At 32.2% G+C, this 19,268-nt stretch overlaps 1 protein-coding gene across 5 annotated transcripts in view; it reads left to right on the forward strand.

The window, feature by feature from the left end:
* The window catches only part of Rad17 (Rad17 checkpoint clamp loader component), a 64,491-nt gene that overhangs the window by 5,496 nt on the left and 39,727 nt on the right, over positions 1-19,268 (forward strand). For 3 of the 5 annotated variants that reach the window (XM_085817735.1, XM_085817733.1, XM_085817734.1), the window contains exons 4-6: positions 8,118-8,239; positions 9,834-9,886; positions 17,952-18,077. In XM_085817735.1, coding sequence (XP_085673861.1) covers positions 8,118-8,239; positions 9,834-9,886; positions 17,952-18,077 — 301 coding nt within the window. The remainder of the gene's footprint in view (positions 1-8,117; positions 8,240-9,833; positions 9,887-17,951; positions 18,078-19,268) is intronic. The other 2 variants (XM_085817736.1, XM_085817737.1) reach the window with 1 other exon arrangement.

The raw sequence follows: 19,268 nt of genomic DNA on the forward strand, positions 1-19,268 counted from the left end.
TGTGAAATATAAACAAATCAGCTACAAGGTGCATTGAAGGTGGAACTGTCTGAAAAATTGAAGATAAATAAATTCTTTATATATCTTAATGGCAGAAATTCAAAAACTAATGGAACTTACATTAAAAAATAATACAATAAAACCCCGCTTAATGTGGAGATTATGTTCCATCAAAATAGAGCATTATATGAATAGCATTAAACAAGGTCATCTCATCATGTAAATAATGGGGTTAGGGGAAAACTGGTATAAAATTTTAAAGAAATTACCGTATTTGACGGCATATAAGACGCACCCTTATTTAGAAGGACACACACATGTAGATGTAGAAAAAGTTGTGTGTCTAGACCTTTATCCGGGCTAAAAATAGCATTCAGTATTGAAAGTTAACCTGTGTCCTTCACGTATAAGACGCAGGTAACTTTTTTTTAAACCAAATTTAGGAAAAAAAGTGCGTCTTATATGCCGTCAAATACAGTAAGTATTTATTTACTTAAGTTTATAAAATATGTTTTTTATAACAATACAAAATAAAAACTTATTTCTTACAAATATTGAAACATAACAAATGAATATATAGAAATAAATAAAATTTTAAGTCACCATTTATATTTTAGATCATTCAGATTTTTTTTTTTTTTTTTTTTTTTTTTTTTTTTTGTCAAGAAGGTATCTAATGTCATTTGCATCTTTTGTGCTCCATAAGAAGTTGTCGATAAGGTGACAAGGCATACATGACACCCCGTCTTGCCTTTGAACTCCTATGAAAATTTGTGTCATTTTCAATAAATAAACCCATAATTTCTGTTATGGAAGCTAAACTAGCTTTTAGAAATGCTGTTTAAATTTTTTGCTCTTCTTCAGAATCACTATTTTTAATAGTTTTTGTGTTCTTCCTGATCCGCTAATTCCTTGAGCTCATCATTAGAAAGACTTTCTGCTGTTTCTTGCAAAATTTCTTTGAGAACTTCCACATTTACTTAACCACATTACTTCCACTATTTCATTCATATCAATAACAGAATCTCTAGTGTCATCATCCTTGTTTAATTCTAGCCAATGTTTTTCCACACTCCTTTCAAACATTTTTCTGTTACATCATTCCAAGAAAGATTTATATTTTCTGTAGCATCCATGATATAATATTTTCTCCAAAAATCTCTTATTGATTGTTTATCATCTCCATCTGTTTTTTCAAACATTTCCCTAAATGTTCACTGCAGTTAATAAGCTTTAAAATCTGAAAAAAAACCTTGATCCATCGGTTGAGTTAATGCAGTTGGGTTAGGTGGCAAGAAAACCATTTTGACTGGAATGCATGTTATTAAGACAGATAAATTCATTGGGTGGCTTGGAGCATTATCCATTAAATGTAATGCTTTTGATTCAAGGTTTTTTTTTTTTTTTTTTTCTTCTTTTTTTATTTTGCAATAGCTTTTAAGAGGCAAGCAAAACTGTTCAGTGAACTAATTCTGGCATTTCATAGTTATCCATGATTTTTATTAGACTCCCAAATTGCAGGTAAAGTTGATTTTGATATTCCTTTCATTTCTGTTGGGGTTTTGGAATGATAAACAAGAAATAGCTTTAATTTGAAGTCTCCAATGGCATTAGCACCCAGGAGAAGGATTAAGCAATTTTTTGAAGCTTTAAATCCTCATGCATGTTTTTCTTCACAGAGTAGAAATGTATGTTTTGGTATTCTTTTCCAAAATAGGCCCGGTTCATCGACATTAAAAACAGGGCTGTGGAGTTGGAATCGGAGTCGGGTAGATTTTTGGGTAAAAAGAGTCGGAGTGGGGGGTCGCTAAAAAATGCATCAACTCCAACTCCAGTTTTTGTTAAACAGTTTGAATTTGAAATGAAATTAAAGTAAATTGAAAAAAAATTAATGACAAACTGAGTTAATATTTTTATTTATGGACTATATACATTAATAAATAGTTATTTTCTATTTTATTGACATATCAGTAAATAAATATAAGGAAGCAGGATGGATGTGATATTTGTCATTATTGATTAAACTGATTCATTTAGTTACTAATCTCATTGATGAATTGAGGTAAGCAGCAAGAACTCCCAAAATTGATGCCATTCTTAAGAAGCGAGCAGGAAAAGGAGCAACACAATGGAGAAGTACATATTTGATGATATAGTGGTTGTTAAAATTAAGAACTTTTTCAGAAGATGTAAATAACCCTAATATTTCACTAACATAAAGACTGTGGAATGATCTTGCAGAACTGGAAATCCTTCTTTCAACACCATATATAGCCACAAAAAAAGCTACAATCTGAAGAATTAATAGGAGACGAGAATGTTAAAAGATGTAGATAACCTTAATGTTTCACTAACAGAAAGCATGTGGAATTATCTTGCAGAATTGGAAATTCTTCTTTCTATACCATATATAGCCACCAAAAAGCTACAATCTGAAGAATTCACAAGAGGCAAGACTGGAAGAATGCAATGTCTGTTCTTTCTGAAATGGAAGGTTTATTGCAGAAGGAATCATTTTTTCAATGAAGAAAAGAGAAACTAGTTTGCTAGACAATGAAATCTTGCTGGGTTCGATATATGTAGATCCAAAATGCTGAATTTTGTTGGATGACAAACAAATTAAAAAAGCAAAGAAAGCCATCTATGAATTTTCATTACGAATGAAATTATTCTTAGAGCAACTGGAGTATTCAAATCAGGACAGTCAAACTGCAGATATTGCAACTGAGTCTGTATCATCTTCTTCCACTGATGAATTAGATTTTGAGAAATATTTGGATAATATTGAAAAGGCTAAGGCAAAGCGAATGAAAATAAAGAATCAAGAGCCTTTAGATATAAAAATGAAAAAATACAAACAAGATTTATGCACGGCCTTTGAAGAAATAATAGGGGGACCGGAAAGTAATGTTATTTCTGTGCATGTCGTCAACAACATGCTAAGGGCAGAAGTGGAAGCAAATCCATGTCAAACACTCTTAACCAACCTTGGTCGACCATCCAAGAACATTTAAAGCAGAAGGGAAAAATAAGCAAAGCAGGTGTTTGAGTCCCCCATAATCTGTCCGAAGACAACAAAGCCAACCGATCCATTACATGCAATGTATTGCTTCAATAGGACCATACAGAACTGTGTTTTGATCATTTAATTAGTGGACATAAAAAAATAAGTCCTATAAGATAATCCAAAACTCAAAAAGAAGTTTTAATAGGGGTTACAAAGGGTTTACATCCTGAAAAGGCGCTTCTGTGTGTTTGATGGAGTATTCGTGGAATTGTTCATTTTGAATTGCTGAAACCTGGACAAACTGTTAATGCAGTTTGTCCAGGTTTATTTATTGTGAGCAATTGGATGGAGTGAACGAATCCTTAATCGAAAAATATCAATTGTCAACAGAAAAGGCGTCATTCTGCAACACGACAATGCAAGACCACATTGTGCAAGAAGAACACTGGAAAAAATTAATGAATTGTGGTTGGAGGTACTGCCATACTCACCCACCATACTTGGTCAATATCACAGCATTGGATTTCCATTTATTCGGATCCCTACAACATTTTCTTAGTGGCAAAAAATTTGAAAATTTGGATGATGTCCAAAATGTCCTCTCGAGATATTTTACTCAAAAACCAATTAATTTTTATCGGTCCGGGATTGAAAATCTGGACATTAGAGGGCAAAAGGTTGTTGATAACGAGGGTGATTATATTATTGATTAAAAATAAAAACTTGTTAAAAATGTATTCGTTTGAATTTAATGTCAGAAAGCGAGATTACTTTTTGGTCCCCCTAATAGATAAATATGATTGCTCTTGCAAGACACCTCTTTTAGAACTTACAAAACTCTAACCTGAAAAGTTAAAGGAAGTAGCCTTAACAGTAACAGCTCTTCTTTCTACTCATGTCATTGTGGAAAGACTCTTCTCAATTCTGAAGGTTATCAAATCAGATCTATGGTCCTCTAACAAAGAAGATCTTGCCGAAGTTTTACTGTTTCTTAGAAATTACCAATGCTATTTTTTCCATTTCATAATAAATGCTAATTAATATAAAAAATTTGCTATGCATCAGTTTTTACCTGTAGCATCTACTATTTCTTTTATATTAAAAAAATAAGCTGTACCCATGTTTATATATTTATATATATATGAAGGAGTCGGAGTCATTAAAATTCCAGGAGTCTGAGTCGATGCCGGTCATTTTCCCTACCGACTCCACAGCCCTGATTAAAAACTAGTTCTGGAGGATAGCTTCCTTATTCAATTATTGTTCTTAATGTCGCTGGGAATTCTGCCTCCACTTTTATATCTCCACTTGCAGCTTCTCCTGTAATTTGTATGTTATGAAGATTATTTTGATGTTTAAATATATTAAACGATCCTCGAACTGCAGTGAAATGTTCAGTTGTGTCACCTGTTTCAATGTGAAAGTGATTAAAAATTCTTCTCACTTTTTCCATTATAATAGCTTGGCTTAATGACATATTGCATTCAATTTCATTGTCAATCCATATACAAAGTCATTTTTCCATCTCCTCTATCATATTATTTTTAAAACAGGTTATTCTAGTTGCAGAGGTTTTTGTAGTTGTAGTTGCTGATGGCACTATTTTTTCTTTATTCTTGAGAATTATCCTTATTGTTGAAATTGACAAATTCAATGTCACACCAATTTGACATTGACATTCACCGCTATCTAATCTTCTAAGCATTTGCATTTTAGTTTCTAGTGAAATGCTTTTTCTTTTTGCTTTATTTTCATGTTTCTTATTATCACCCATATTAAAAACTAAAAATTATAATATTTATCACTATAACAATCATCACATTACATAATTTATATTTACAATAACAGCAACAAATGTTTGAAATAATAATAATACATTTGTGTAACCTTACAGTGAAGAAGTAATGCAGATAAATTACTTTTGTTTTCGGGAGTGCCCAGTGCTGCGCACAATTTTCAGGGAATCTCACTATTCCAATAAAAACATGTTAAACCAAAACAGTGTTAAGCGGGATCTTACTGTAATTTATCTAAGATCAAAAATCTGTGAAATTATTATTCACATTTGCCATGAAAAGTGTTCTGACAAATATGTAGAAAATGTGGTACTATTCTGTTTTGAGGACCGTAAGTTCTATATTTCTTAAGATGCTATTGAAATACTAGTTTAATTTTGATTACTTTTTTGATTTTAAATCCTTTTTTGATGTCCTATGAATTTAACAATTTGGGAATTTCTCATGACGAAAAGTCTGTAATAGAATTTTGGGTAAAGTGCAGAATCACCCACTGCTTGACACATTTTTAAGAATTGCACATAATCTGTATCCATGTACACAGCGACCTATTTTCACTTTTTAAAAAATCACAGAATTGCACAAAAATGGAACTGTGCACACCCTTGATTTTATCTATGTACACATCAACCTATTTTCACTTAAAATGTAAAAGAAAATTGACAAAAATCCAATTGTTTTTACCCTTGTAAAAAGTGGCAAACAAATGAGTTGGTGATTCTGCATTTTACCGAGAATTTTTTCAAAGAAAAAGTATCATTCATTATAGAAAATTATGTTTGAACAACCAATGAGATGAAATTATGCTTTAGCGATAACTCAGTAGCGAAATAGCGATGCAGGCATCCATTCAGCTATGTTTAGCAATTTTTATGTAAATTATAATAATGATCTGAAATACTTATTTACTCTTATTTTTCCATTCAGCCTTTTTATATAAATTATAATAATAAAAAGTATTATAGGAAATTAACCTTTCATCTAAATTAAAACATCAGTCTTAAATAGGTATTTACTATTATATTAAATAGGTATTTACTATTATATATTATTATTATTCCTTTCTTGCAAATGTCGCAATTATTTTTGGCAGCACTGGCATCAATAGTTTGGCGATTTTTTACGGCCCTCAAAACCGAATGTTACCGAAAATGTTAATGAAAAAAATTCTATTCTTCAATCAAAATATGTTGTAATTTATTAATTTATTTGCATATTTGTTTAAAAAAATTGCCTTACTGGATTTTTTTTTAAATTGAAATTTTGTTTGCTTGTATCCAAAAATAAGTAGGGATAAACAAAGGCAAATTATTGCAATTCTGCTATACGTTACACTATTCCTGATGCAAAAATTGATTTGATTTCTTGAAAGCTGCCTCATTGTGTTTTCCCACAAAGACCAGAGTTGTTCACTTATGTTCATTTCTGATGATTGTGGAGGCCAATGAAAGTCATCTTCATATTCCATATATCAGGAGTAGACATTTTTGGTTGTATGAACTGGGATGTTATTCTTTTCAAAAGAAGTGGATAAAATATGTATTCCATAGTTGTCCTAGATACTGCAAAATCACATCTAGTCATCCATCATTTTAAGCTGTTAAAATCTGCAATATAATTGCTCAAAGCATACTGGAACCGTACAATGGGATGAAGCTGTCTGTATACTTCTGCCAACTTTCTCTAGAAGTAAATGCATCCTGAAATGAGGAAGTCATGTGCAAATTGATTAATCAGATCTTATTAAAAAAATTGCCTTATTTGTCATGCACAATGCTTCTTGATGCCTAGAACTCCTTTGTAACTGCTATTGCCAACTACACAGACATGTTTTACCTTGTAAGGTGTATTTTAATTTTGAAACACTTCCTTTCATTTCTGTTTCCCACTTACAACTCCCTGCCAGAATTAGTTTAGAATTACGTTGAATGCAAATGAGTAGAAAAGTATTAAAGGAAGTTCTACTTACTTCAAGAGAGAGTGCTTAGGAGTCCTTAGTGGTGACTGTTTTGCTCGGCCGTATTGTATGTGCCTGTTTATAATCGCTGGCTAGTTTAAATTAAGGGCCAACTATGTTAGGTATTTGTGTCTAGCTTTGACTAAGTCTATTTTAGTTAGTATTAGATTAGTTTCTTATTTTCTTATCCTGATTTGAAAGCCCAATTGAAGTCTTTCCTGTAAGCCCAAGAAGGGTCCAACTGTTATCATTTCTATGAATGAATAAAAGGGTATTTTACCCTTCTTGAGCTACATTGTCTACTTGAACTCAGCAATAAGTCACTACTTAGTTCACTAAATTCCTAGACATTTTAGCTTAGACAAAGAAGCGAGGAGTGTTATAACCTCTTTTCAGCTGTGTTGGACTGCTTATTTTATCTTTACCTTGAACTAATTTTTATAAACCCGAGTATATGAGTAATTATTCAGAAAGACATATAAAAACTTTTACATTTATTCTAATCAACAAAAGCAAAACTGGCATTTTTAAGCTAGTACTTTTTCATTATTTCTACAGCCTTTCTATTTTATAATAGGTGAGTATTAATATCATGTTTTATAATAATACTTATAATACTTTAAAATCCAGATCACCATGTTTCTAGATTAGAGATGTTAAGTGATCAAAAACATTTCAAATCGATGAGCTAAGAAAAATCACAACATATATATTTCATATTTTAATATTTTGCCCTTAATTTATTAAAAAATAAATAAAATATAATTAAAAAATCCAGAAAAATGTGAGGATGCAAATTGTTGAATCAAAAAGAAAAGTCAAGATTTTATTTCAGCCTGATTAAAATTATTTATTATTTATTGTGATTTAAGGCAATGTTATAAAATTATTATACCGATGTAATAAATTAAACACATACATAGCACACTGGCCCCAGTTTAAGATATCTTATCTGAAAAGAATGCAGTTCCATAAAGCAAAAAATTACGTAAAGGTATCATATAATTTGAGATTATTCTGTGCACAAATTTATTTTAAAACTGTTTCAAAGATAATTTTTCTTTTATAAATTTCTACATTATTTAAAAATTAACAAAAAATCATATTACATTTTAATATAAAGGATAATTATGTTTCAAGGAATGTATTGAAATAACTCTTTTTTTCAGTGATTAAAAAAATATTAGTAATTATATCCATCAGTTTCTTTTAATATTTAAATTTTGAACTACCATATTCATAAATATGTTTATCTTGCTTTTTAATTTTGTATAGTTTGTGTGCATGCATTTAAAAATTTCACAAGAAGATAAAACCATAGCTGCAAAAATTTGTAATCCAAACAAATATTTTTTAGAACTGATGGTTCAGAAAGATGCATGGAATGATAATGAAAGCCAAGTGTTGGTATTCAGCCGTTTCCTTCTTCGTTCTACTAAGTATTCTCTTTTTAATTCCAAAAGAATAGTTTTAGTGGAGGTAAGTTTTATGTTTTACACTCATGTGAAATTAAGAGAATTTGGGTATTATGTCAAACTTCTGAAAAATTAATAGACTGATTTTAATGAAATTGGTATGAATATGCATTTACAATACATAAAGAGGTGTACCATTCAGAAATTGTTTTATGTACATGAATATCAGTAAAGCTCATACTAATAATAACCCATGTTGTGACATCAAATTGAAAAGAGTAATATATGATGTGGTCCCCTCTCACAGTCGGTCATGCAGCGTGACAGGATGCTGGACATTAGGCACCTGAAGAGTCCCTGTGGCAGTCAATCCCACTTTTGCAACTACACAGTTTTTAAATGGGGTTGGTTCTTGAAAGGGAATGGCAAGATGAAATTGGCTTCCCAAGATGATACCAAAATCCTATCTAGGGTTAAGGTCAGCAAAAGGAGATATGGCCGACCAATCCATGCAGTGAATGAGCCCTATGTCGACAAGAGTTGTCGTCCATTAACGGGAACCCAAATTTCTGTTAATTAACTATTTCATGGACACGCCATGCCCCTGAAAAGTGGCACATAGGGCTCTAAGATCTTTTGTCTATACCTCATAGCAGTCAGTGAGCCTTTGTCAAACAAATGTAGATGTGCACACCTGTCTAATATAACGCCTCCCCATACCATTACCCTTCCATAATGATCCATTTACCTGATGAGGAAGAGATGGTATTGTGTTCCAGGCTGTCTCCAGATATAGGCACACCAAGAATCCCTGTCCATGCTGAGTCTTGATTCATCTGTTAAAAGCACGGTGCTCCAATGAAGTCTAGGCCAAAGTGCATGTTGTTTGCACCATCCTAAATGCACTGTCTTTTGTGCTGCAGTGAGTTTGTTGCCAACAGTGGGTCTTCTAACATTCAGCCCTATCTCATGAAGCCTTTGGGCAACTGTAGACCATAAACATGCGTTTCAATGACAGGCATCACAGCTCATGTGAGCTGTGAAGCTATAATAGTCCTGCATTACCATGTTGAACATTCAAAATAAGGATCTGCATTTGTCGTTGTAGATCTTGGTCAACCTTGTCCCGATCTTGTCTGTATAGATCTAGTGTCCTGAAACTGTTTCCACAAATCGCAGACAACACTTAGCATTGCACTAAGCTCTGTAGCTACCTGTGCTTGGAATTGGCCTGTCTCCAGTCTGCAAACAATTTTCCATCTCTTTCCATCATCCATATGCCTGTGACTTCTCATTTTACTTGATCTAACTCTTGCGAAAAACACGGCAAATGTTGTGAAGGTGCGCACAAATCACCAAAAACCCTTCATGTGCTTATATCCTCTCCACAATCACAGCTGTGCAGATATGCATGTGTATGGTTACATATTCAACTCTGAATATTTGCATAATTCTTCAGCAACATATAGTACCTTTTAGTTCAATCCTGCTCATAAAAATAGGCTTAATTTGCCAATTTCTTAATTTTGGATCCAAATATAATTATATGCATGCTGTAGCAATATAGCAGATGAAGCTAGCTTCATTTTTTTATATGTTCAAATGTTTTCATACATCCTGCACATGATACTAAATTGTTTTCATAATATATTTTACAGGAATTTCCTAATGCCCTTGTAAGAGATCCTTCCTCATTTCATAACATAATAAAGTAAGTAAAATTGTAATTTATCCTTGTTTTAGCATTGCTTGATGTCACTTTAGGTGAAATACTAAATTTATGTATAATCCTATGCTTATTTTTTATACACTGTGGGGACCACAAGAATACAAATAAAATGTGCTTTTTATTGAAATGATATTGCCAGTATTTTTATTGAGTTGATATTGCATGTTATTGCCAGTACCATATAGAGGATCTGTGGAGCTTGGTGCTGATTGTGACATGGTCACTAAAGCTTGGTATAAGAAAATCAACTTGATGGTCAATTACTTTTATGAAGGGATGCATGTTTGTTTTAACAAATAGTAGGAAAACATAAATAAAAATTGATGGTCATAAACCCCATAATTGGTACATTTCACTATTAAAAAATGAAATTTTTCCTCTTAAATGGCAAACAACAAAATATTTAAAAAGAAAGGATTAGAATATAATTATATATATATATATATATCCAGTTATGGGTCCTTGTTCTAAAACTCACTTTTATAAAGCAATTTTGATAATTACTTAAGAAACTGTATGCTGAAGAACCAAAACTTTATAACCACCTATTCTTGCGCTGTGTGACCTGTGGCCTACAAAACATCTGCAACTGACCTTGGTGTGGATATCATGAGTTCTTGGTAGATGACTGGAAGAAGGTTGTACCAAATGTCTAAACAGCAGTCACACAAAGTAAAAATATTCTGACATGGTAGTGTTTGAGCTCTGAGCTGCTGCCCCATGACATTCTAAATGCGCTCTGTCAGGTTAAAATCGGGTGAGTCAGGTAGCCAGGACATTAACTGGAATCCAACCTTATGCTTCTCGATATAACTAAAATATAATTCGAGCCTTGTGACATGGGTCATTGTCCTGCTGGAAGATTCCATTTCCGGTTGGAAAGACAGATGTAAGGGTGCAACTGATCCACAGTTATGTTCAGATAGTCTGCAGCTTTCATGGTCTCTTCTACCACAACTAAAGATCCCAGAGTTCCCCATGAGAGCATCCCCCAAATCATAATACTGCCACCACCAGCCCGTGTATGACCTGCTGTATAGGGAGGCAACAGTTTGTCTGGAAGATGGCATATCCTGGCACAACCATTCATGTGATGAATGAGTAATCAAGATTCATCTGACTAAACAACCATTTTCCGATTATCCATGGTCCAGTCTCGATGTTCCCGGGCTTACTGTAGCCATAGTTGACAATAATGCTGGGTCAGTAGAGGTATACCAGTGGGACGTCTGCTGTGCAATCCCATATACAACAGTGTCCGCTGTGTTCCAAAATACTTGCACGGACCGGCATTGTATTGGGCTGTCAGCTAAGGCATTGTTTGATGCTGATTTTGTTGTATGAAGCAGGATAATCTCCAAGGTAATTTTTCTTTGATGATGCATGAATGTCCAACACCTTAGCATCTGCTGATTTCACTGTCATTTACCCACCTTGCATAAATACTAAAAGCAACAGATGGTGAACAATCTACCAGTCATGCAGTTTCGGAGATACTCATTGCAAGTCTTCAGGCTATTACAAACACCCTCTATCAGATTCGCGTAGATCAGCAACTTTTCCCATCACTCGCAAAAGTAAGAGCAAGAATGATTCCTTACCTTCTCCAGCAGCAGTTAAATACCATTTTCACTTAATTACATGCCCTCCATGTCATTCAGACAACTTCGTTGAAAAATATAGGATGGTTATAATATTTTGGCTCATCGGTGTATTACATGTACAGCATGCATTTTCTGAAGAGCAAAATACGTTTCTGAATATTTTTTCTGTAAATTTTTTCCTAACTTTAATAGTAGCAAATAAATTCATAATTTCCAAAAGATAGTATTTTTTGATTAGTGCATTCATAATGCTATATATAGCAAAAATCAAATCCATTAAGTATAATCCATTATGTTGAGTGTAAACTAGTCTTAATTAACATAATCCTAACAAGGTTGCCATGCTACCTGAGAACCTGGAAAAAGTCAGGGAATTTAAATATTTTAGTCAAAATCTGAAAAGTTAGGGAATTTCATACGGCGATCCCAAAAAAAGCAAGTTTTGCGTCAGCATTGGAAGCGATCACTTTCTTGGTGAACTGTGTATGGTGTGAGCATCATTCAGGCAACTGACATAGAGCCAATTTTCTGATTGACATAGAGCCAATCAGATTGTGTTGTAGAAAAGCAAAGTAAATATCCAGCAACTTTGGCTTCCAGTAACCTCGAGAATCAAGAGACTCGCGTGTGCAGTGCATGTTGAACTAAAGAAAATGCCTTCCCATTCTCCTATAAAACAAAATCAGTTTAATCCTAGTAAACGGTACACACGGAATTTGGTGACATTATGATGAACAATAAGCGGGTCATTTTGGTATTGGTGACAGTTTTCAAAATCGTGCCAAGGCCTTTGCGTATGCTAAGATTTTACCGCAAAATCTTTTAAACCATTTTTTTTCTTTTTAATAAATGCCTTATTTGTCATTTTGCAGTAAAATAAAAATAAATAGTAATCAGTCATCTAGGCTAACCATTTATATAGCTATATTCACCAAGATATCATTGATTATTGTAATTCAATTTTTAAGTAATTAACTGTATTTTAATATTATTTATATCATTTAATATGGCTTCTTCCCTCTAAATTTAGTTATTATTGGTTAATAATACTTTTAAATTTCAGGCAATTTTCTCTGCCATAATACTGAAACTAATTCTAACAGTATGATGACACACTATCACGAAATTTAATACACATTTTTTTGTTTATGTATGCTGCTAAATAAATATAAAATATCTGAATTTATTTTAAAATACCATTAAATAGATTTCTTGTGTTTAGCTACAAAATGTCTGCAAAAAAAAAAAAAAAAAAAAAAAGACTTTTTTTAATTCAGATTGGGCAGATTCTAATCTCGATCTTTAGTGGAAAAAACAACTCCTATTATAGTTATAATAGTAATAGTAATGCTTTGGGGATTATATTACCTCTCAGCATAGTCAACGCACACTGCATGGATAGACTGGAATTTTTTTTAAATGCATCTGCAAAGTCAGGGAATTTTCATTCTCCTGTTCAAGTGGCAATCCTGTCCTAAATAATCTTTCAGCCCAAGCCATTGTTGCATACTTATATGCATGCAGAATTACCATGCATGCCAAACCATTGGATGCCAGATTATTGAACATACCTTACACGAAGCATGCTTACAACAAGAACAAGTCGTATAAATGTGCTTCCATTCTGTTTATGATTTCATGGCTAACACTTGCTGTAGTGCAAGCCTGTATTCCAAAATTCTTTATTCGGTTCTGTAATTATTATGCTAGTACATATGATGGTGAGATGGTCATCATCCTAGTATACACCTGATAGAGCAAAGGGGGTCAGGATAGGCTTCCTGATTAATAGTTATATCAGCTACTGTCAGATATTTTCCTTTCCAGAAAACAATATCACTTCCAAATTTGTGAGTCCATGCTATTAAATAACAATAACACTACCTTGTCTATTACTATATAATTTTCCAAAGAAAAACAACTTACAAATTTGCGAGTCCACGCCGCTAAATAATGACAATGCTACCTTGGCTATTACTATATATGTGGCTAGTGAACACAGTTCCTGTATTCATGAATTTGTAGCATGGATTTATACTGCTTGCTATATTGTGTAGCTAAAAGAGGGACCTGTATATGGTAACACAATTTTTGGGAGCATTTTGCATGAACAAAATTATATTATAGGAGTTAATTATATAGATGCTCAGAGTAGAATGAAAGATTAGGATATATTGGATTGTATCAAAGCTTACCAATGCTTATCTGCATAAGAGGAGGGATGCTTTTGTAGCATTCTCTACAAAGGTCATAAATCCTGAGAATTGGCTCATATTCATATTACAAAAAGAGCTCTAGCTCGAATTCACATCAAGCAGCCATGAATAAAATGTTATACATCCCACATTACTCATGGATAAACTATGAAAACACTCATGTAGCCAGTCCATCCTTTGAGATTTCATCGCAGGCCAAAGTACCAATCAGCCTTTCTATCCATTCATGTTATTGCTGAAGGCAAGAATCACAAAATGTTTAATTGTCATTCAAAATTGAATCACGGAAGAATTGTGTCTACAGTGGACAAAGTATTGAAAGAAATTATAATGGGCTTTTAACATCTTCATGTTCTGGCTTTTTGTTCACTGAAATTTTTGAATGACAAATGGAAATGTCAATTACATTACAATCACAATGACCTAAATCAGGAAGAATCCCTGACCAAGAGGAAAATATTTTAAGCTATTTCTATTACTGCTTACTTCCTATTAAATTTTATTTCTATTACTACTTGGGAAAATGAAACAGAAGTACAAAAAACTGCTTTAAATTTTTGCAGTTTATTTTGTAATAGGATCTCCAAAATGTAGCTCCAAATATTTTAATATTAATGCGTATTTCTCTCACAGTTTCTGTAATTGTTTGTTGCAAGAAGAATTTTTCTAAATACAAAGTGATTAAGAAATACCTATGACTTAAAAATGAGTGAGTTTCAGAGCAGCAACTGGAATAATGAAACAACTAGAATGTCGTTTATTTTAACAAAATAAAAATAAGTAAAAGAACAGTTCAAGATGTTAGAATTAAAGTTTATGTCAAAAATAAATACAGAACTTTTATTTATTATTCTATACATTGTTTTGATAGAAATTTTGATGTTCAGGCAAAATGGTCATTGACTACACCGAAATAACAAATATTATTTAAAGTACTAATGTGAAACTTATATGCAGTTTCCGAACCATGGAAACCTATGAAATGAAGTTGTCAGTAAATGGTACTTGTGCACAAAGAGGTCCATTAGTAGTATATTATCTCCCATTCTGCTGGGCCGATTAACAAAATTCAAATTGCACTTTGCATGTCTCGAAAGTGCGACTTAGAGATATATATTAGATTTATATATAGAATCATTCTAACATAGGTATTTTGACACAACATTGGACTTTTTCTGAAAAGACATGCCAATTTTTTCCATATTTTGATTCTACAACTCAAATTATGCCTAAATATTACATTTTGTAAAATTTGGTGTGAAATTTATGGAGAAATTCAAAAATTTATCTTGGCATAATTTTTTTCAGGTTTTGCCAAGAATAATTTACTTGGCTAACTTCTTAATTTATAGCAACCTATTTTCTTTTTCTTTTTTTCATTGTAGATGAGTGGAAAAAAAGTCATCATTCATACTTTCAAATGATTTTAACAAATTTTCTATTATCGCTCAAAGAAAAAGATGTGAAATTTCAAAATGCTCCAATATGTAAATTCATGTATATCTTACAAAATTTTGAATAAAAAACTTTAATTTTTTTCAGATGTGCCTAGAAATACATCTAATTTAAGATGATGTTAAAAATTTTATAGGTTATATTACATTTTTTTTTGAAAAATATATAAAAAATATTTAAAAGTACAAATTTTAAAAATAAAACATGAAAAATGTGTGAATTATATTTGGATTAAGCCTAAATTTCGAATTGTGGAAAAAGGAATCAAGTAAGTTTAATAAAAAAGATGTATTAATAAATATATATCAAATTCAATTATATCATTGATCAGCTAAAATTTTCAGAGCTAATTTTTTAAAAACTACTCGTGTGATTGTTATAAATCTTGGCAGTTTGGTATAATTTTTGTCGTAGAATCAAAATATGAAAAAAAATTGGCATTTCATTTAAAAAAAAGTCAGATTTGGTCTCAAAATACCTATATTAGAACAACGCTGTATATAAATCTAATACATATTCTAAGTCATGCTTTCGAAACAGGAAAAGCACAATTTGAATTTCATCACTCGGCCCAGTAGAACGGGAGATATAGAACTGTCTCCCCCCCCCATAGTGTACCTTAGCTTTAACGTTGTAACATGTCAGTTAGCTTTCATACCTCTTTTGGACTGTGAAATTCATTATCCATTATGTTTTGGGTCTGCTAATAAGTTCTGATGAGTGAAATACACCATTCATTTCCCAGGACTGTATTTCAAGCCACTGATACTCTCTGCAATGCCTGCTGCTAATGAAAACCACTAATATTAACACCCAAAAGCATGCCTTTCTTAGTAGTAACCTCAGTCATGCTTTGCTGTCTTCATTCATACTTCATTCAATTATACAGACCCACCAGCAGACGAGCAGTAAAGTAGCTGAACGCTGGTAGTTCGATCTGGGGTTCAAATCCTAGCAAACAGGTGGACTGCATAGACATTTTCATAACTTTTCCCAAAATGTATAATATTGGTATGAACCAGTTTCCCTAAGGACAAAGTCCTTTAGAAATCCCTCGAGAAAGAACCAGTGTTCCATAGAAAGTCCTCCATGCATCCCTTTACTTAGGCAGATAGTCTTCGAGTGCTTTGCTATAATCAAATAAACCAAACCAAACATTCAAATTGATAACTGAAAGTGATATGTGAAAGCTTGAAGCTTGTTTTTATACTTTCAGAGGGTATACCTATCAGTTGCGGGCTATGACATGCTTGCGCATTTGATTCCAAAGAGGTGTCCAGTGACATTTTGTTCATATGTTATACTAGGTGTACCCGCCCGGCGTTGCCCGTGCATTTAGAAAATGCAGATAAGTGAATAGCGCAGGAATAGTAGTGTAGGACATGTAGACTGTCTCTCTCTCTTCCCCCCCCCACAAGCTACAAAAAAGAAATGAATTGTAATTAATCGATTTAATGTATCGTCAAAACAGCAAACTAACGCTAGAATAAAGAAATCAATTGTTACAATCGAACGTTATTTGAAAACAAATAATAATATCAGTGAGTCAAAAAAACCGTGATTAATTAATTATAAATAATTTTTTTTAAATTTTTCTAATTCAAAAATCGAAAATCGGGCTTCGAGGTCTGGTGGCCAGCCCCTTTGTGCTTCCGTATAAAAAATTCCAGGTCCCTGCGTGCGATAGATTTGGCTGGAGAGCTCGGTCAGACAGACAGACAGACACATTACACTTGCTTTTATTATTATAGATACCAAGAATAGCTCGCAGATCAGTTGCTATCATCTGGTAATAAAAAAAAGGCACAATTTGAATTATTATTTAATAAGAATAATAAGAATAGCTCGCAGATCAGTTGCTATCATCTGGTAATAAAAAAAAGGCACAATTTGAATTATTATTTGAAATGTTTTTTTTTCTGCATTTCAGAAAATTTAAATTAATTTGTATAAAGTGACATAGCAGATCAGTTTAATTACATAGATTATAAAAAACATATTTATTATTACTATATTCTGTTTATTATACATATACAGCAATATTATATATATACATAAAACATGAAAGTTAATTGTTTATTACATCGCTGTTTTGACTTACAAATTTTAGATTCAGTTGTTTTATTATATTTTAATCTTATTCTCCAGCTAATTTGATTTTTGTAAAGGTAAATGCCTCATGAAATGAGCATAAAAGAAATTTTCCTTGTCACAGAGCTGTTTCAAGATACATTTGTGCAAAGCAGGTTCATTGGAATCTTCTAAAGAGCAGCTTAAATCTATATTTCTTAGAGCTGAAAAATTAAAACTTATCTATACTGGAATAGTAATATGTTTTTTCCAAGCATTTTTACTAGAAGGCTACATACGCAAAGGCAAATATTCCTAGAAGGCTACATACCAAAAATTATTTGTCGTTCTTCTATATCGATATATAGTGCATTAAATATATGGAAGCTAATCAGTGGTGTTCAGTTTTTCAGCATATAAAATGAATTGCAGTAATAGGCATATAAATACACAGTAACAGATGTTATATGTATGTATTGTAAATATATATATATGTAACATCTAATTTTATATATATAAAAAACATCTTTTTTTTTTTTTTTTCTCTTGCTATACTCAAATGTTTATTCTGCTACAATCTTAATAGCAAAACACTGTTCATTGTCATTCTGGTATTGATAATTGTAAACATGTATAAAATATTTTTAATTCTTGAACTTTCTCATTATTTCACTAATAAAAGTTTAATTAATTCTTTATCAGGAAATGCATAACTAGTACAAAATATCCAATTGTGTTCATCATCAGTGACAATGTTAAAGGTGAAAGTGTAGAAAATAGCCTATTTCCAAAAGATTTTCAGGTGTCATTGAAACTTTCAAATATCAGGTAAAAATATATAAAAAATATTTAAAGATCATCTTAGAGCAAGTCAATAAAAATATTCATATTTTCTGTTATATGTTATTTATAATATTAGGCTTTTTTTTTTTTTTTTTTTTTTTATTTTCCTAATATATTTGGTTGTTTCTGATTATCCACTCATCCCTCCTGAAAATTCTTCAGTCGATAGTGATTAAATTTTTGCCAATCTAAGAGGTGAAAGTCACCAGCCATTTTTAAAAATGATGCCACACTTGAATTGCATAAATCAGCAACCAATTAAGAAAATTAAAAACATAAACATCCATAATAAAGCACTTTTTTTTTTTTTTAACCTGCTCTCCCATGTGTACAGAGATCTGTTTTAGCTTCATTAAACACATCATAATACAGCAGAGACTTGCAGAATCTTTGCATTATGGAGAAACTTGGCACTTTGCAAATTCTGATTCTGTGCATGTAAACAGCAATCTGTTTTTCAGTTAAAATAACGTCAAAGAATTGCGATTGCACAAATGTGACAATGCACTTACTGATGTTTTCACATGTACGCAGCAGTCTGTTTTTGCTCTTTGGCATTGGCACATTTGATCCATCAAATTTGATTATTCATGGAATGTAAATTTTTGAAATCTTTACTACAATACAAAGTCAGAGATCTGGAATGGTCGAAACACTGGCAATTATAGATTATTAAAATTTCCAGATTATTGGTTTAAATGTAGTAAGATGATATATAGGATATGATAAAATTGGAGTTTTACTTATTGTTTAGGTCACTTTGCCCCCCCCCCCCAAAGGGCCAGTGCAAATTGGACAGAAGAATTTAGGAGATGGTAAAAGTCAGAATTTACAGTAGCAACAAGAATTTGGAATAGCAAAATTTTTAAAATTTAGAAGAGGTAATGAACAGCAAAATTTTTAGAATTTAAGGAGCTACTGGGCAACAGAATTTAGGACTTACAGCAGCAGAATACATTTTGTCAGCCCTGTCCCCTCACACCCACTCAATTATGGAAAGTGTGATCTTGGCCAACATCAATATTTGGACAATCAACATACTGTCTTTGGCCAGAGTGCCACAAATTTTATGGCGAGCAGGTGTTTAAAAATGAGATATAGAAATCTTAGTTGGGAGAAAAACTGCACCTACCAGCTTCATATTGTTGAATATTATATTCTTAATTCCTAGGCTTT

Source organism: Stegodyphus dumicola, chromosome 5 (genome assembly GCF_044657685.1).
Source record: "Stegodyphus dumicola isolate Sdum_Otavi_A_Nest chromosome 5, ASM4465768v1".
Taxonomy (NCBI): Eukaryota; Metazoa; Arthropoda; class Arachnida; order Araneae; family Eresidae; genus Stegodyphus; species Stegodyphus dumicola.